At 50.6% G+C, this 19559-nt stretch overlaps 1 protein-coding gene across 4 annotated transcripts in view; it reads left to right on the top strand.

The window, feature by feature from the left end:
• si:dkey-88l16.3 (low-density lipoprotein receptor-related protein 2) overlaps nt 1-19559 on the top strand; it is a 32501-nt gene that overhangs the window by 6649 nt on the left and 6293 nt on the right. For 2 of the 4 annotated variants that reach the window (XM_030342453.1, XM_030342456.1), the window contains exons 12-41: nt 20-235; nt 463-774; nt 1186-1404; nt 1660-1806; nt 2185-2433; nt 2574-2822; nt 3190-3438; nt 3587-3835; nt 4731-4979; nt 5125-5373; nt 7461-7709; nt 7852-8100; nt 8266-8514; nt 8662-9045; nt 9319-9534; nt 10446-10646; nt 10872-10994; nt 11383-11541; nt 11825-12040; nt 12363-12592; nt 12912-13041; nt 13416-13609; nt 14285-14468; nt 14866-15078; nt 15494-15677; nt 15925-16126; nt 16441-16605; nt 16881-17099; nt 17383-17610; nt 18214-18351. In XM_030342453.1, the coding sequence (XP_030198313.1) occupies nt 20-235; nt 463-774; nt 1186-1404; nt 1660-1806; nt 2185-2433; nt 2574-2822; nt 3190-3438; nt 3587-3835; nt 4731-4979; nt 5125-5373; nt 7461-7709; nt 7852-8100; nt 8266-8514; nt 8662-9045; nt 9319-9534; nt 10446-10646; nt 10872-10994; nt 11383-11541; nt 11825-12040; nt 12363-12592; nt 12912-13041; nt 13416-13609; nt 14285-14468; nt 14866-15078; nt 15494-15677; nt 15925-16126; nt 16441-16605; nt 16881-17099; nt 17383-17610; nt 18214-18351 (6521 nt within the window). The remainder of the gene's footprint in view (nt 1-19; nt 236-462; nt 775-1185; nt 1405-1659; nt 1807-2184; nt 2434-2573; nt 2823-3189; nt 3439-3586; nt 3836-4730; nt 4980-5124; nt 5374-7460; nt 7710-7851; nt 8101-8265; nt 8515-8661; nt 9046-9318; nt 9535-10445; nt 10647-10871; nt 10995-11382; nt 11542-11824; nt 12041-12362; nt 12593-12911; nt 13042-13415; nt 13610-14284; nt 14469-14865; nt 15079-15493; nt 15678-15924; nt 16127-16440; nt 16606-16880; nt 17100-17382; nt 17611-18213; nt 18352-19559) is intronic. The other 2 variants (XM_030342455.1, XM_030342454.1) reach the window with 2 other exon arrangements.

Genomic DNA, 19559 nt, shown 5'->3' with positions numbered 1-19559 from the left:
CACATCTTTCTTTTGACAGACCCAAGGTTTGTGTATGCAACTGCAGCGAGCATTTACATGTTGGAGTTCAAGGAGGGGGAAGTGATTCAGACCCAGCTGTTCACCACAAAGGGCATCCTCACCTACGACGTAGACTGGTACCGAGACGGGCTTTACTGGGCCAACAGAAGCGGCCAGATACAGCACACCAGCCTCACGCAGCGCAAGACCCAACCTGTCCCCACGCTGCTACCAGGTATACCGTCTGGTGAACTCTTTAACCATATGGGGCATATTGATCTCCAAAAGGCTTCCCAAATTGATGTGGTATGTATCTTCAAATTGTGGAATAGTGTTCTAAAATTATTTTGATGCCGTATCTTCATATACTTTCATCACCAATTCCTTCAATGAAGGACTGTTATCTACACTGTTCACCAGATATAGTGTTTAACACAATCTTTCCTGCGATGATTCCCTCAGTTTGTTTAATCAAGTTGGACCAGCGATCTGGAGTCATCTTCTGGGTGTCATGTGACCAGGCCACCATCGGCATCACTGTTGCATTCGGTGGTTACCCGCAGGAACTGTACCACACCAAGGGGGGCGGGATCAAGGACGTGTATGTTGATTGGCTGCGGGGCACGGTTTACTGGCTGGAGGGCGTCCGCCTCCTGAGCATGGGGGTGCAGGGGGGTCCTGCCAAGGAGCTGCTGAACCTGAGCTCGGGCTTCACTGGGACCATTGCCCTGGACCTGCGGGCCAACGCCATGCTGTGGACCACGGCTTCTGCAGGTGGGTGGAGCCACTTTCAGATCCCTCGAGATGAAGCATCCTGTTTATTTGGTTATGAAAAACAAATCATTGAATTATGGTTTGTTTGTTAATCATTGAGCTTTGGTGGTTGAAATGATGCAATCAGGTTTTTGTGGAGTGAAAGATGTTTGACTGATGGATGGACTTCGAAGATATTTGGGAAACTCGGATGTTGCTTTTCTTAAAAGTTGATTGCCACCTTAAATTAATCTAGGCATATTAAACATGCTCAAATGGTCTCTTAAGTGGTACGTCAACTTATCATAAGCTTTGCTTGTCCTCCGCCTCACTTGTAAGTCACTCTTTACTTACTATAAAGTAAAGGGCTTTTGACCAGCCCGCAGTCTGTCATCTGAACCCTTCACACAGCCATCTGCTGTTCTGTCGCAGGCTTGTCAACACTGAGCTTGCTCCAGAAAAGGACCCACGTCTACGGCCCTCGATGGAACATCACAGGATCAGTGGTTGCGGCATTCGAACCCTACCTGCTGTCCCTCTCTGATAATGCCCTAACACTGTGGGACCGCCGAAATGGGCGTAGCCTCAAGGTCGTGACCCTGGATGGCAGTGTGTTTGGGGTGATGGTGGCTCTGAAGGACATAAGGGCAGGTAGGGCTGCTGAGCAAAAGTGTAATGAAATCTATTCCATGCGGTCTTTGGTAACACAAGTAGTAATCTTTGGAGTAAGAATTTGGAAAAGCTAGCCATGTCAAAAGATCCCCATATGCCAGGGGTCGGCCACCCTAGGCACGCGTGCCACCACTGGCATGTGGCAGCATAATCATTGGCATGCAAAAAAAAAAAAAACTTTATTAATGGGATTTGGCGTCAAGTCAGCCAAACGGTATCTATTGTTTTCTTCAGGTCCAGACCAGCCCATCTGCCCAAAGCCATCGTTTCTGTGCCCTGATTCGGCGGTGTGTCTGACCCCAAGCCAGCTCTGCGACGGGAAGGAAGACTGCCCGAATGGGTTTGATGAGAACCTATGCGTTAAGAGCTGTCCTCAGAAAGGTAAGCAATCTGAACTTCTCATGGTCGACATGTGTTTGGTTTATTACCTGTACCTGGTGGAACCCCTACCTGCCTACAGATGCCTTCATGTTGTTGAGCCAGAACTTACTGCTGATGTACTGGCAGGTCTGACACTGATGACCTTCCTGTTCTAGGGGTCAAAGAAGTGTGGTTGATTTGGTCTCAAGATGTCGTGCTGGGGCGTGGCTTGTTTTGGGTGATTTTGCCCATTGGTAGTCGGCTGTCGGCTGCGAGTGGTTGCTCATTAGTTGATGAGACAAACTAGGTATTGTGGTACGGCAGGATGCCTGACCTCACATACAGCCAAGTTGGGGTGACGCTTTATAATAAACACTGGTTTCACTGTTTACCTTATAGGAGACTTCAGGTGCAAGGACCGGCGGAGCTGCGTCCCCAGGACCTCTGTGTGTGACGGTCGTGCTCACTGCAACGACGGCTCGGATGAGTTGGGCTGTCCTACCGTAGCAGCTGTGGCTCCCCAGACCAACAGCCTCAAGTGTCGCAAGGGCACCAAAGCCTGTAGAGACGGCCAGGAGTGTGTCCTCTTCTCTCACATGTGTGACGGAGAGCCAGACTGTAAAGATGGATCTGACGAGGAGAGCTGTGGTGGGTGAAGATTTGGGGGATACACAAACTTGTTTTGAGTCGATTCATTAGTAAAAAACCTAATTGTGTCTGGGCTGAACATCCTAGCCCCAGTGGCGGTTGGATCACTGAGTAATCTCTACCTTTTCTCAATGTTTCAGAAAAGTATTCCGTTCCTCCACTGGTACCAGCCGTGGGCCCATCAGACAAACCCTTCCCTACTGTGGTCTCTGGAGAGGTTACTGGTCTTCCAGAGCCCCCACTTCCCCTCAAGGCCCTCTGTATCAGCCCGGCAGTACAGTGTCCTCTATCAGACATCTGCATCTTCCAGACTCAGCTCTGCGACGGTCGGAAAGACTGTCCGGATGGATCGGATGAGGGGAACTGCGTGAAAAGATGTGCGAATAAAGGTAATGTGTCTGTGCACCCTTTCCGATCTTATAGCTGAATAGTGTAGCAAATGGTGTCACACACCACCTAGGTGAATTTTCTGGGCTCTTCCAAAGATAGGACGCAGAGTGGTGGTGTTAAATTCGGGTTAATGTTAAAAATGTAGTTGAACATGGCACGGATGCTCCGCTGCCATGTAGGAGATCTCCAGAGTGTGTGTGGAGATGGCTGGTTGAACCTGTGCATACTACTTGATCAATGTGCAACCTCACCCATCCCAAAAGTCCAATCAGACTCTGCCAGGGGAGGCTGCATCAACCAGCCCTCATCCACACACACTCCCAGTGTCATTCCCACAAAGCTTTGAAATGCTCTTGTACATTTCAGCTGACTTCAGGTGTAAGGACCGGCGGAGCTGCGTCCCCAGGAGCTCAGTGTGTGACGGTCGTGCTCACTGCAACGACGGCTCGGATGAGTTGGGCTGTCCTACCGTAGCAGCTGTTGCTCCTCAGACCAACAGCCTCAAGTGTCGCTTGGGCTCCACACCGTGTGGAGACGGGAAACAGTGTGTCCCTCACACTCACATGTGTGACGGAGAGCCAGACTGCGGAGATGGATCGGACGAGGAGAACTGTGGTGGGTGAATATATATTTTGGGGGGGGGGGGGCAAACTTGTTTCGAGTCGATCCATTGGTAAGGAACCTAATTGTGTCTGGGCTGAACATCCTAGCCCCAGTGGCGGTTGGATCACTGAGTGATCTCTTCCTCCTCTCAATGTTTCAGAAAAGTATTCTGTTCCTCCACCGGTACCAGCCTTGGGCACATCAGACAAACCCTTCCCTACTGTGGTCTCTGGAGAGGTTACTGGTCCTTCAGAGCCCCCACTTCCCCCCAAGGCCCTCTGTATCAGCCCGGCAGTACAGTGTCCTCAATCAGACGTCTGCATCTCCCATGCCCAGCTTTGCGACGGCCCGAAAGACTGTCCAGATGGATCGGATGAGGGGAACTGCGTGAAAAGATGTGCAAATAAAGGTACTGTCTGTGCATCCAGAGGGGTGTTCTTTTCTGAAATTGAATTGTTTCTAAACTGGTGCGCTTGTTTCATGTTAACCTTTTAAGATGCTCCCCCATTTCAGTGTGAATATTTTCATTCTAGATGTGTCTGTAGTAAATGTCCATGCTACACACCACCTAGGTGGCTGCCACACTCCACCTAGGGGATTGTGGGATTGAGGTTCAGCTTGGCTGTGGTCGTAGCGCCTCAGAGGGTCGTAAACCGCCCGCGGTAGGACCACTCTCTCCCATGGTGACGGGGCCTTTTCCATCTCCCTCGTGCGTGGAGCATGGGGCCCTTTGCTCCTGTGCTGGCTGGCCGAGGGGTGGCTGGGTCTTGGCTGATGTGGTCTGAGTGCAGGGACGGTTGCCTGTGGCGGTCGCTGGGCTGCATCCGTCAGGCTCCCCCACGTTGTTGGGAAAGGGCTGGTGCTGTGTGGTAGCTGTCCATCACCGCTTCTGGGGGCCAGTGCGTCCTTGGGCAGCCCTTCTGGGACCACAGCAGTGTAGAAGCTCCACATAAGCCTCAAGTGTAGGAAATGGTCCATGCTACATGCCACAAAGGTAGCTGCCACCCTCGACCTAGGTGACTTTTCTGAGCTCCTCCAAACATAAGATGCAGTTTGGTGGTTTTGTATCCGGTTTATTGTTGTAGTTGAACATGGCAAGAGGGCTCCCCTGCCATGTAGGCGATATCCAGAGTGTTTGGAGATAGCTGGTTTAACCTGTGCACACCGATTGATCAATGTGCAGCCTCAACCAGCCCCAGAGTCCAATCAGACTCTGAATGGTGAGGCTGCTGCAATCAGCCCTCATCCACACACACTCCCAGTGTTATTCCCACAAAGCTTTGAAATGCTCTTGTACATTTCAGCTGACTTCAGGTGTAAGGACCGGCGGAGCTGCGTCCCCAGGAGCTCAGTGTGTGACGGTCGTGCTCACTGCAACGACGGCTCGGATGAGTTGGGCTGTCCTACCGTAGCAGCTGTGGCTCCCCAGACCAACGGCCTCAAGTGTCGTAAGGGCTCCAAGGCCTGTAGAGATGGCCAGCAGTGTGTTCTCTACTCCCACGTGTGTGACGGAGAGCCAGACTGTGGAGATGGATCTGACGAGGAGAGCTGTGGTGGGTGTATTTATATTTTAGGGGGGGATTAGCAAACTTGTTTTGAGTCAATCCATGTGAAAAAAAAAAACAGTGTCTAGGCTGAACATCCTAGCCCCAGTGTATGTTGGATCACTAAGTTAAACCATTCCTCTAAATGTTTCAGAAAATCATTCTGTTCCTCCACTGGTACCAGCCTTGGGCTCATCAGACAAACCCTTCCCTACTGTGGTCTCTGGAGAGGTTACTGGTCCTTCAGAGCCCTCACTTCCCCCCAAGGCCCTCTGTATCAGCCCGGCAGTACAGTGTCCTCAATCAGACATCTGCATCTTCCAGACTCAGCTCTGCGACGGCCGGAATGACTGTCCGGATGGATCGGATGAGGGGAACTGCGTGAAAAGATGTGCAAATAAAGGTACTGTGTCCGTGCACACGGAGGGTTGTTCATTTCTGAAATTGTATGTGATCAGTGTAGAATATGGTCAAAGCTACGGTACACGCCACGTAGTTAGCTGTCACACTCCACCTAGGTGACTTTTCTGGGCTCCTCCAGACATAGCACACAGGGTGGTGGTGTTGTATCCGTTTGATGTTGAAATTGTAGATGAACATAGTAAGGGTGCTCCGCTGCCATGTAGGAGAGTGTGTGTGTGTGTGTGGTGATGGGTGGTTTTACGTGTGCACATTGATTGATGGCTGGGTGCAGCCTCTGCAAAGCAGCGGGTGTGGGAGAAGTTCAGAGATGCCATGGAGAGGGAATTTCGGGCGAAATCGAGTTGTTTCTGGAAAAGCATCCGGCACCTCAGGAGGGGGAACCGGGGAACCATCCAATCTGTGTACAGTAAGGATGGGACTCTGTTGACCTCAACTGAGGTGGTAGTTGAACACTATGAGGAACCCCTGAAGCCAACTAACAAGCCTCTATGGTGGAGGCAGAGCTTGAGGCTGATGGCCTCCTGTCGGAGGACACTGAGGTAGTCAAACAACTCAACAGTGGCAAAATCCCAGGGATTGATGAGATCCAGACAGAAATTGCTGAAAGCTCTTGGTGTGGAAGGGCTGTCTTCGTTGACCAGCCTATTCAACATTGCGTTGGAGTCTGGGACAGTGCCAAAGGAGTGGCAAACCGGGGTGGTGGTTCCCCTGTTAGAAAAGGTGGACTAGAGTGTGCAAATTACAGAGGTATTACACTACTCTGCCTCCCTGATAAAGTCTACTCCAAGGTGCTGGAAAGGAGGGTTCGGCCAATCGTCAAGCCTCAGTTTGAAGAGTAACAATGCATTTTGTGACGTGGATCTCGGGACCTACTCTTCACAGTCGGAAGGATCCTGGAGGGGCTCTGGGAGTATGCCCATCTGGTCTACATGAGTTTCGTGGATCTGGAGAAGGCGTATGACCGGTTCCCCCGGGAGATTTTGTTATTATGGGGTGAGGGGGTCATTTCTCGGGGCCAGCCAATCTCTGTACTCTCAAAGCGAGAGCTTTGTATACTTTCTCGGCAGCAAGTCTGTTTCGTTCCCGGTGGGTGTTGGCCTCCTCCAGGGCTGCGCTTTGTCGCCAATCCTGTTTCTGATATTCATGGACAGGATGTCGAGGCGTACTCCTCGTGGGGAGGGGTTGCAGTTCGGTGGTCTGAGGATCTCATCACTGCTTTCTGCAAATGGTTTGGTCCTGAGGGCATCATCGGCCTGTGACCTTCAGCACTCACTGGATCGGCTCGCAGACGGATGGCACGGCTCGGATGAGGATCAGCACCGCTAAATCTGAGGCAATGAATCTCAGCAGGAAACCGGTGGATTGGCTATTCCGGGTAGTCCTTGGCCACAGTAAAGGTGTTTAAGTACCTCTGCCTTGTTGTGAGTGAGCCCAAGAATCGGAGCAGTGGGGGCGGTATTGCATCGCTTTACCGCATTGTTGTGACGAGAAGAGAGCCTAGCCACAAGGCAAAGCTCTCGAACTGCCGGTCGATCGTCGTTCCTAACCCCACCATTGGATATGATGGCTGGGGGATGACCCTAAGAACGAGATTGAGGGCCGAAGTGGCCAAAACAGGTATTCTCAGGAGGGTGGCTGGCGTCTCTCTTAGAGGTGGTGTGAGAACCTCAGCCATCCTTGAGGAACTGAGTAGAGCCGCAGCTCCTCTGCTTAGAAAGGAGTCAGTTGAGGTGGTTCAGCTGGTAAGGATGCCCACTGGCTGCCTCCCTGGGGAGGAAGCCTCTGGGAAGACCCAGGACTAGGTGGAGAGATTATATCTCAACACTGGCCTAGGAACCCCTCGGGTTCACCCCGTCAGAGCTGGTCAATGTGGCCTGGGAAAGCGAAGTCTGGGGCCCCCTGCTAGAGCTGCTGCCCCTGCGTACTGACCCCGGGTAAGCGATTTTTGAAGATGATCAAATGTGTGCAGCCTCACCCAGCCCCAGAGTCCAATCAGACTCCAACAGGGGAGGCTGCTGCATCAGCTCTCATCCACACAAGGCTTTGAAATGCTCTTGTACATTTCAGCTGACTTCAGGTGTAAGGACCGGCGGAGCTGCGTCCCCAGGAGCTCAGTGTGTGACGGTCGTGCTCACTGCCACGACGGCTCGGATGAGTTGGGCTGTCCTACCGTAGCAGCTGTGGCTCCCCAGACCAACAGCCTCAAGTGTCGTAAGGGCTCCAAGGCCTGTAGAGACGGCCAGCAGTGTGTTCTCTACTCCCACGTGTGTGACGGAGAGCCAGACTGTGGAGATGGATCTGACGAGGAGAACTGTGGTGGGTGAAGATTTGGTGGATTAGCAAACTTGTTTTGACTTGATCCATGTGTAAAAAAAAAACATAATTGTGTCTTGGCTGATCATCCTAGCCCCAGTGTCTGTTGGATAACGGAGTCAAACCCTTCCTCTAAATGTTTCAGAAAATCATTCTGTTCCTCCACTGGTACCAGGCTTGGGCGCATCAGACAAACCCTTCCCTACTGTGGTCTCTGGAGAGGTTGCTGGTCTTCCAGAGCCCCCACTTCCCCTCAAGGCCCTCTGTATCAGCCCGGCAGTACAGTGTCCTCAATCAGACATCTGCATCTCCCAGACTCAGCTCTGCGACGGCCGGAATGACTGTCCGGATGGATCGGATGAGGGAAACTGTGTTAAAAGATGTGCGAATAAAGGTAAATTGTCTGTGCACCCGGTGGGGTGTTAATTTCTGAACTTGACTTGTGTTTGAACCGGAGTTCTTCTGTTTATTGTTAATGTTTAGGATGCTCTCCCATTTCGTGTTTTCCCTCCAAATGTGTCGTTCCCACAAAGCTTTGAAATGCTCTTGTACATTTCAGCTGACTTCAGGTGTAAGGACCGGCGGAGCTGCGTCCCCAGGAGCTCAGTGTGTGACGGTCGTGCTCACTGCAACGACGGCTCAGATGAGTTGGGCTGTCCTACCGTAGCAGCTGTGGCTCTCCAGACCAACAGCCTCAAGTGTCGCTTGGGCTCCACACCGTGTGGAGACGGGAAACAGTGTGTCCCTCACACTCACGTGTGTGACGGAGAGCCAGACTGTGGAGATGGATCTGATGAACAACACTGCAGTGAGTGGTTGTTTCATGAAGCCAGTCTGCCGCGTTAACGCTTCTACCGCTTCAACTGAACTCTGGAATTTATCAACGGTAGACAGATTTGCCGCCTTGTCCACTCTGAGCATGTCTAATTGTATTTTTTTTACATTGACTTTGTAGGCAACCAAATATACCAGACCCCAGTGGAGAGTTTTGGCCAATCACCCTCGCCCAGAGCCTCGTTTCCTGTCGCCAGAGATACAGGGGTGGCTAACTCTGTGGTGTGTCCACAACAGTCTCTTCCCTGTCCCGGTTTATCCACCTGCATTGCCATCACGCAGTTCTGTGATGGAAGGAAGGACTGCCCAAACGACTTGGATGAGTTGGGCTGTCCTACTGACGTAACAGCTGTGGCTCCCCAGCCCAGAGGTCTCAAGTGCCGTAAGGGCTCCAAGGCCTGCAGAGACGGCCAGCAGTGTGTTCTCTACTCCCACGTGTGTGACGGAGAGCCAGACTGTGGAGATGGATCTGACGAAGAAGAATGCCAACTGGCTTGTAAAGAAGGTTAGGGAACATATATGGGTGTTTTAGTTGGCCAATACAAAAGTTTCTTGGCAAATGTCCAGGGTACCTTAAGCTTTGCCTAATTGATTTAATTTTTAACGTGTGAATGTTCTTAATAGGCTTTGGGTGTGGGGACAAATGATAATGGGATTGTTCTAGAAACACTGAAGTGTTTCTTCTCCTGCTGCACAAGCCTCTCTTATTGGGCATATGCCAGGTGTGTTTCCAGAGGTGCTGCTAGGTTGGTTACTCCCCTTTCCCTACCTGTTGTAGGTGAGTTCAAGTGTGCTGACGGGAGGCGGTGCCTACCCATGGATCAGGTATGCGATGGAAAGCCCCACTGTCCAGACCACTCGGATGAGAGCGACTGCTGGAAGCCCTCAAAGAGCTGCCAACATCGCTGTGATGACAACAAACGCTGCCTCCCTAAAAGCTTCCTGTGTGATGGAGAGCGGGACTGTCAGGATGGCTCTGACGAGAGCAACTGTGGTAGGAATCCTATGGGTCCACTCTTTTCAGATCGGTTTAGTTTACATATCGATTGAGTAACTATATTTTAAACATTGTCCAGAGTGCCACAATATGTCCTTGATGGGGGATAAATGTGTTGAATATCTTTATCTGCGATCTCCCAGTGTTATATATGGTTAGATATCTAGTCCTCTAGTCCAATCTGTCCTATTTCAACAAGCTGTTTTTTTTTTTAATGATATGGTCACGCTGTTGATAACCCCAGCCATACTCTTTGTGCATGGAGATGTCTCATACACAAAAACAAACAGATTATTGTGTGCGTTTAAGTCTAGTTTCCTACAATTTGAAAGAACTTACATGGCTGAGATGACCGCATACGATAGCTTTTTTTTTTGTGCATTTTACTCACCAAGTAAAAACTGGAGACTGACCTGTTTTGGGTCCTGACTGAAGTACGAGGAAGGCTGTTCTAAAGTGAGGATATGAGAGTTTATATAGTGTATGGTAGGACCATATATACTATAGGACTATGCTCCTTTCCACCCTACGTTTTCCTCTATTGGAAATTGTTACATTAGAGTAGCTGTGATTGACGTGCAAGATTGATTTCCCCGAACCATAAGGGTTGAGATGCCCTGATTTGTCTTATGAGCTGGAGGCAAATTCACATTCTCAGAGTACGTTGCAGTGAACTGGAAACGGATATTCTCACAGCATTTCACTCACTAATGGTCGAAGGATTGCCATCCATTGGCTCTTATATACAGCACTTTAATCGGTGGTGGATTTAATGTATGCTGGTTAACCAATCCATAAGTATTTCAGCTCAAGACCCTGCCTACATTTGTATAAGTTATTGTAGTTTGTTGTAGCCTGCTACCGTAAACGGCTTTAAATAACAGTCAAATGTCTCCACGATTCCTCAGCGTCTCACCATAATGACCCTCCAGGGCCCACACATGAGCTTCTCAACACCCCAGCATCTCCCCAGAATCGGTGCCTCTCTCCCAGGCTGCTGTGTGCCACCTCTTCCCTCTGCCTGTCTCAGAAGCAGATATGTGACGGACAGAAAGACTGTCCGGATGGATCAGATGAGAAAGACTGTTTGACCCGTTGTGAAGACCCAGGTAACTCTAGAAAATGACTCTAGAAAAGGCAGAACTCGTGCTCTAGTGAAGGCATGTAGAAACTCATGCACCAGTGAAGGCATGGAGGATCTAATGTAATGTTGAAGGCAGGGTGGAACTACTGGAATGGTGGAGGCAAGGAGGAACTAATGCACTAGAGAAGGCATGGAGGAACTAGTGAAGGCGGGTAAAGATCAGCCTTTCCTTTCTTTCCTTTCTTTTCAGCAGACTTCCTGTGCAGAGATGGGAGTCGCTGTGTTCCCAGACGGCTGGTGTGTGATGGTCGCTCTCAGTGCCCGGATGCTTCAGATGAGGAACAGTGTGACGCTAAAGACCCTTCGGTTTCCTGTGAGCAGGGCCACACTCACCACAATGTCGCACACATTCTGACCTTCACTTTTCAAAACGTCACTTATTCTGCCCCAGTGGGATGGCATGAGATACTCATTGTACTGGATTAGTCCCAGATGGGAAATGCTGAAGTAAATCTTGGCCACAGTCTCAGCAGGAAGATCGGGATGGGAATTATAAGACGGGCATGAAGTTACAAAATCTTTAAATATGTATAAATACAATAAGGGTAGATAATAATGCAAACATTATTGACCATCATAAACAAATATTTTTTTTCTGTTGGAACAAGTCTTTTCTTGCATCCCGGGTCCCCTCCGAAGGAACCTGACCTAGTGGGTGTTGAATGTTCCCCTCCCCCCGCCCAATGTCTTTGTCGTCTCAGATCGCGGCCCCAGTCCTCCGGCCGCCCCCCTCAGGTGTCGACTGGGGTCCAAGCTGTGCCGGGACGGCAGGGAGTGTGTGCTCCACAGCCACGTGTGTGACGGGGAGGCGGACTGTGTAGACGGCTCTGACGAGGAGGACTGCAGCTCCCAGTGCAAAGGTTGGTGTTTACCAGTTCAGGGGCATCTCCTGGTTACCTTTCAACATGCTCTGGAAGTCGGTTATTCAGAATCATCATCGGATAAAATCAAACCAATGGTTTCTGACTGCTTTATAGAAACCAGACTCCTTGTAATTTGACCTCATCCATAAGAGTCTCCAGTTAAGTGACGATGTGTAGCTTAGGACTTCCATCAGATTTTGTCTTGACATATCCTAAACCTATTTGACTCTCGGTGGAATAATGACTGGTGATGCCCCTCCTGTGCCGCCCCTCCTCCCAGGGGGTTTCCAGTGTGCCCATGGCAGCAGGTGCATCCCCCTGGACCAGGTGTGTGACGGCCAGTACCAGTGTCAGGACCGCTCAGACGAGCTGGACTGCCCGGTGCTGATGGAGGGCTGCCAGCATGGCTGTGACAACAACACGCGCTGCATCCCCCAGAGCTTCCTGTGCGACGGGGAGAAGGACTGTGCCGACGGCTCAGATGAGGGGACGTGTGGTAGGACACTTTAGAATCTGCACTAGAGACTAAATCCACACCACATTCCATACTGGACTGCCCTGACGGGCGGCGGCAGTGGGCCGTCAAGGTTTAGTTGAGATTGGAGTTAAAGGACCGGATGAGGAGTACTAGGGGGCGGCCTCTTTATCATTTGCTTCTAACGTGCCACAAGAACATTATTTAACGACAGTGGTAATTAAACCCCGGGCCTTATTTGTTGGGTACCTTCACCCAATTCCCGTATTCAGTCCCCCACCTAATGGTTGTTGCATTAGAAGAAGCGAACTGAACCGATACTGACGGCATTTCACCATGGCAGCTGTGCAGCAGTGCGGGATAGCCCAGTTCCGCTGCTCCAGTGGCCAGTGTGTGTCGGACGGCCTGCGGTGCGATGGATACGCAGACTGCCGGGACCGCTCAGACGAGGTTGCCTGCAGCAGACCCCCGCGGTGCAAGGCGGACCTCCGCTGTCCCAACAGCCATGAATGTCTGCAGAAGGAGTGGCTGTGCGACGGGGAGAAGGACTGCGAGGACGGGTCAGACGAGAAGGTGAGAGGATTCAGGGAGGGGATTGAGGAGTGGGTGGGTGGGAGGGAAGTTAAGGGTTTGGGTGGGGATGGAAGAGGATTTGGCATGGGTCGGGGGAGTAAGAGAGGAAATGCAAAAGACTTCCGTGCACATATGAATTGCATTTCTAGTTCCAAGTTGTTTCTGGATGACCCAGGGGAAACTTGGGTAACCTAGGGTCCTGCTGTGGCAATGTTCCGCCCCGGAAGTCTGTACAACTTGTAACAATCACCCTGTTTCAATTAGAGGTTCCCATGTGAGGGATTGGATTCAAGCATGAGTTCTGGTTTGTCCACTCCAGGACTGTACGTTTGCTGCAGAGAAGTGCAGGGCGTTTCAGTGGCAGTGTGGAGACAGCAGCCAGTGTGTCCCGCTCACCTGGAGGTGCGATGGACGGAAGGACTGCCAAAACGGTGTGGACGAAGACAAATGTGAGCACAGGGGGAAGTGGAAGTTTGGCATCACCGGTAAATGACTCTGGGCAATAAACCATGCAGCAATCCATCTAAAAAATAATGGGTGTTTGTAAATAAAAAAATCGTTTAGATGGCCAGGCTCATTTTATTGTGATGCAACATGCATTCGCGAACCCAGAACATGTTCAGAAAAATGTATGTCTTTGTCCACATTAATTAACCAGAGATGCCGTGACCTCAAAAACGCAATGATCTAAAGAACCCCATAGTGAAGCCTAACAAATGTCTTTCTATGACATGGCAGTCTGCACGACTGTATTGTGCTTCTAGACTTAATTGTGTCCAAAGCAAGGTGCATATAGGCCAGTGATGCTGTTGCCCTCCACCAGGTGGTGCCCCAAAGTGTCCTACTCTGACGTTCCAGTGTGGGAGCAGAGAGTGTCTGGACCCCGCCCTGGTCTGCAACAGCATAACCAACTGTGCCGACGGGTCCGACGAGGGCCCGGGGTGTCTGCAGCAGAACTGCTCCAGTCCAGCAGCACCCCGCTGTGACCACCGCTGTGTCACCACCCCCCATGGAGCGGTCAGTAGGCCAAGAACTCACCTGTAGCTGGGGTCTGGTAGGCTCCCTCTGGGTCTTCCTGTAGCTGTCATGTAACTCTCCTGTAGCAGGCTTCTTGTTTATGGAGGCTTCCTTTGGGCCTTCGTGGTGAACTCTCCTGTAGCTGGGTTGTGGTGGATGGAGGTTCCTTCCTGGTCTGGTTGTACTTGGTGGTTCCTTGTTATCTTACTTTGGTTGACTGGGCACATGAGTTTTAGAGGGCTAGAACTTTATCTCTGTGGCACAGATGAGTACTGTATACACTTGGACGAAACATTTTTTATTCTGGGGTGTTGCATCTTATGACATCCAACACAGTTCCATTATCACCTTCAAATCTCACCTGAAAACGTATCTATTCACCAAAGCCTACTCCCTTTAAGTCAGTTGCATTCTTTGGACTAGAATGAACAGTTTTTTTTCTCTTGTACACTGTTATATCATGTTGTTGGCTTTTTGTTGTTTAGTGCTATGGATGTTTGATTTTGTAAGGTGACCTTGAGTGTCAAGTAAGGCGCCCATAAATAAAATGCATTATTATTTTGTCTGTAACATTGAGCACAGATGACTCCTGTATGCACCAGGGAGAAGGAAAATTGTTCACTTTATTTTTATTGTGGTTCCTCATGTTTCTTAATCATCTGTTCCACGGGACAGAGGTGCTACTGTTCCCCGGGCTTTAGGCTTCACACCAGCGGGATGTCCTGCGTGGACGAGGACGAGTGTAACCAGGGCGACGCTGTGTGCATGCACCGCTGTCTGAACACGCCCGGCTCCTACGTCTGCCGCTGCCACCCGGGCTTTCTGCTTGAGCCTGACAAGAGGACCTGCAAACCCAAAGGTTGGACTCCTCTCCTGGGGTCTTCAGGGAGGCCTCTCCTGGGGACGGGGTCTTCAGGGAGGCCTCTCCTGGGGACGGGGTCTTCAGGGAGGCCTCTCCTGGGGACGGGGTCTTCAGGGAGGCCTCTCCTGGGGACGGGGTCTTCAGGGAGGCCTCTCCTGGGGACGGGGTCTTCAGGGAGGCTTTGTGGTTTATCCACCTCAGTTCTTAGATCAATATTTATTTGAGCTCCCTGTTTCCATCGGTCAAACTGAACTAATACAATTGTGCATTTCACTTTCACTTTTTTTTAATTTCATACTATCGGTTTGGTGTAATATCTGCTACAATGTGAGTGAAGGGATATTGTGATTAGTCTGTTTTAGTAGTCTTTTAGATGTGATGTTGATGTGGCCAGATGAGGCGATGCTGCTGGCCTCGGTGCAGTCAGAGCTCCTGGTGGTGGGGCTTCACTCTGCCCAGATCAAGCTGCTGTCCTGGGCCAGCCGGCCCGTCTTCTCCCTGGACTACCACTGGCAGAAGCAGAGGGTCTACTGGCTGAGCCCCGACCACCAGAGCGTCCGCTGGGCGCATCTCAGTGACCCAAACATTAAGGGGACTCTTGTCAAAGGTATGGACTACCAATAACGCTGCTCAGTGACCCCAACATTAAAGGGTGAATTCAAACTCTAAACTATTCGCACCGTAATAAGTGGTCAATCAGATAATATAAAATGAAATGTCGATGGTAGGGATGGGTATAAGAAGGTAGGCTATTGACTTGGTCATGGTATAAACTTCCTTAATTTCCTGGAGGCGATTGGCCCGGCTTCATTGTTTACCAAAGCTCAGCTGACTCGGAACATCAAATCATCCAATAAAGAATTGAGTAACTCCGGAATAGTGCCGTTACCTAGTTCCTGAAGTCCACCTGGTTGATTTGACCTTAGGAAAAGGTAATCATGCATCACTCTGGGGTGAGGCCATGCATATCAAGGGGATGTCAGAGGATGGGCTTTTAGATTTTCCCTTTCACTGGTTTACAGGTCTGAGGTCAGACTTCCTGGCAGTGGACTGGGTGGGTATGAACCTGTACTGGGTGGACGGCCTGCTGGCCCAGATCGTGGCGGTGCCGCTGGTGGACTACCTGGTGCGTCCACAGAACTACACTGTGGTTCTGGACGAGGACCTGCAGCAGCCCAGCTCTCTGGTCCTGCTGCCCCATCGAGGGTAACACTGGCTGAACACACCAGGGCAGGGGAATCCAATACACAATTATTAATACTTTAAATAAGTTTGTGAATATTGTACAAGTGGTTGCTATGTAGGTCAGCCTTGACCAGGGAAGTCTTGCCGAGATAAAAAAAATACATTTGTAGGCTTATTGAGGGTCGTATAATGTGGACCTGTCAATCCATTACAGCCTGTGATTAAGGATACAACTGACTTTGTTCACTCTGGTTGTCCCCTCTCCCAGCCTGATGGTGTGGTCCGAGATCGGCAGCAGTCCTCAGATCGAGCAGGCAGGGATGGACGGGTCCAAAAGGAAGGTGCTGGTCAACAAAAGCCTGAGCTGGCCCGCCAGCTTGACCTTTGACCTCCTTGGTGACAGGCTTTACTGGGTCGACGAGAAGCTTCGCTGCATTGGCTCCGCCTCCCTGGACGGAGACAACCTGAAGGTGAGGTCTGCGATTTTGACTCTAAATGTCTTCCACCTGCCTGCCATAAGCATCCTTTCACAAGATTTCTAGAACCAACTAATATCTACAGAAGAAAGTGAGCGATTAAGACATTTTCGCAATTTGTATCTGAAGGTTATTCATCTAATCTACCAAAAAAAAATTCTGCAAAGTGTTTTTGGGGAGTTAAGGGGGTTATATTTTCATGGTTCGGACTAAAGCATTCCATAAATGCTTCGCTAATATGATGTGAGTGGCGTAGTTGTGGTGTCGTCATGATGTAGTTGACCCGATGGCTGCTGTTTGGTCGCTAGATCCTCCAGCTGGATGAAACTCCAAGTCCGTTCTCGGTAGCGGTGTTCAACGACAGGGTGTATTGGTCGGACACCAAGAGGAGAACGATTCGCTCAGCCGACAAATCCACCGGGAAAGACCAGAAGGTTCTGCTGAAAAGACCAGGACAACCATTTGGACTCAAGGTTCGGGTTTTCATCATATCATATTCACAGATGAACAAAGCCTCACACGACATTACTAAGGGCCTTCTTGCCCAGCCTTCTGAACTGCTTTAGTGCCTCCCTCTCTGACCCCTGACTGCCTTCTCATCCTTGGCTTGTGACCCCATTTCTGGGTCTGAAAATTCCAACCCACCAACCCCAACTCGCGTGTTTTTAATAATAATCGGCCAGATCCCACGCACTATAAGTCCCCCGCCATGTGGCTGTGGTCTAACGGGAACATGTCCCCTCTCTAGCTGATGCATCCCCTCTCCCAGCCCGCCCTCATCAGCCCGTGTGACAAGACCAGGTGTTCCCACATCTGCCTGCTGGGGCCGGGCTCCGGGGCCCACCAGGGGCCCACCGCTGTGTGCCGTTGCCCATTGGGGCTGTTCCTCTCGAAGAGCAGAGTCACCTGCTCCCCCCCTTCAGAGAGCGCCTTCCTTCTACTGCTTTCCCAGACCTCCATCACCCAGGTAACGCCCAACGCCCAACGCCCAGCGCCCAGCTCAAACTTTGTTCAGACAGCTCATGCCATGCTTTTATGTTGAGGTAGTCTAGTGGCTTGGGTGTTAGACTACCCTAAAAGGTTCTGGGTTTGCTCTCCAATTTCCCTACACTCAACTAATATTAATTCCCTGTAATTCTCTTTAAATAGAAGTGATAAATGATTAAATGGGAAGATGTTGAGACTCAGACGGTGTGTATTCTCAACAGTACCTGTTCTTCTGTTGGATCGCCCTCTTCTCCGACCATCAGGTGTTCCTGAGCTCCCTCCAGAACGGCGTCTCTCTCAAGAAGCTGCCCGCTATCCACCGGGTCGTGAGCATTCCTGCGGTAAGCCGGGCGTCCGCTCTGGATGCCGACATCCACGAGCGCTCGGTGTACCTGGCCGACGGCGGCCACGGCTCACTGGAGCTCCTGAAGCTGAGCGCCTCCAAGACCAAGCAGGCCCTGACTCCAGCTGGAAACATCCTCACACTCAAGGTAGACCCAGAACCCCTCTCTCTCAAGGTCAAGACCAAGAACCCCCCCCCTCTCACTCGCAGTCCAGAACCAGAACCCCCCCCCCCCTCCCTCGGGGTCAAGACCCTGAGAAAGACGGACAGTAAACTTGTCAGCTCCACTAGAGCTTGTGTTTTGACTTACTGTTCAGTCCACTAATGAATCCAATGTGAAATGCTGCCGTAATGAATCGGTGGAAGGACTTCAACTAGCGCGCTGCGTCGATGGCGATAAACACCTTCACTCAATAATTATAATATTCACTTTTTGTTGAGTAAATTCATCTTATTCTAAAGACTAATGAACGTGCCCTTTTGGATCACTTGTAGCGGCAGGTCGGCAAACTGCTTTTGCTGTTATGGCATTTGGGGTAGAGCCCCGGTGTGACTCGAGCCCCTTCCCCTCATTCGCCTACAGATTGAGCAATATTGATGTTGCATTATATTGAGAACATTTCAATTGATGGAAAGCATATTTGTTACTGTCTAAAAATACTCTGCCTAATGTACATTGGTCATTTACATGCCTACACTCCTGTAGTGTTTAAAGGGTACAACGTGTGTTCTTAAATTGTTCCTTCGTTAGAAGGATGATGAGGTAACTGCGCTGGCTGTTGATTGGGTGACCTCCAACGTCTACTGGACCAGCCTTAACCTGCCCGACCTGCACCTGACCTCCATCGACGGAGCCTACACCACCGCCCTCCTAGAGGGCTCGCTAAAGGTACCACCAGCACCATCACTGCTGGAGAGATGGAATGGTACACATCACTGCTAGAGGGATGGAATGGTACACATCGCTGCTAGAGGGATGGAATGGTACACATCCATGCTAGAGGGATGGAATGGTACACATCCATGCTAGAGGGATGGAATGGTACACATCCATGCTAGAGGGATGGAATGGTACACATCCATGCTAGAGGGATGGAATGGTACACATCCATGCTAGAGGGATGGAATGGTACACATCCATGCTAGAGGGATGGAATGGTACACATCCATGCTAGAGGGATGGAATGGTACACATCCATGCTAGAGGGATGGAATGGTACACATCCATGCTAGAGGGATGGAATGGTACACATCCATGCTAGAGGGATGGAATGGTACACATCCATGCTAGAGGGATGGAATGGTACACATCACTGCTAGAGGGATGGAATGGTACACATCACTGCTAGAGGGATGGAATGGTACACATCACTGCTAGAGGGATGGAATGGTACACATCACTGCTAGAGGGATGGAATGGTACACATCACTGCTAGAGGGATGGAATGGTACACATCACTGCTAGAGGGATGGAATGGTACACATCACTGCTAGAGGGATGGAATGGTACACATCACTGCTAGAGGGATGGAATGGTACACATCACTGCTAGAGGGATGGAATGGTACACATCACTGCTAGAGGGATGGAATGGTACACATCACTGCTAGAGGGATGGAATGGTACACATCACTGCTAGAGGGATGGAATGGTACACATCACTGCTAGAGGGATGGAATGGTACACATCACTGCTAGAGGGATGGAATGGTACACATCACTGCTAGAGGGATGGAATGGTACACATCACTGCTAGAGGGATGGAATGGTACACATCACTGCTAGAGGGATGGAATGGTACACATCACTGCTAGAGGGATGGAATGGTACACATCACTGCTAGTGGGATGGAATGGTACACATCACTGCTAGAGGGATGGAATGGTACACATCACTGCTAGAGGGATGGAATGGTACACATCACTGCTAGCGGGATGGAATGGTACACATCACTGCTAGCGGGATGGAATGGTACACATCACTGCTAGCGGGATGGGGTCGAACACGGATCATTGCTAGCGGGATGGGGTCGAACAAGGATCATTGCTAGCGGGATGGGGTCGAACACGGATCATTGCTAGCGGGATGGGGTCGAACA

The sequence above is a fragment of the Gadus morhua genome, chromosome 19 (genome assembly GCF_902167405.1).
Source record: "Gadus morhua chromosome 19, gadMor3.0, whole genome shotgun sequence".
NCBI classification, from domain to species: Eukaryota; Metazoa; Chordata; class Actinopteri; order Gadiformes; family Gadidae; genus Gadus; species Gadus morhua.
Note: the sequence above shows the minus strand (reverse complement) of the source record. Positions and strands in the feature narration are given on the sequence as shown.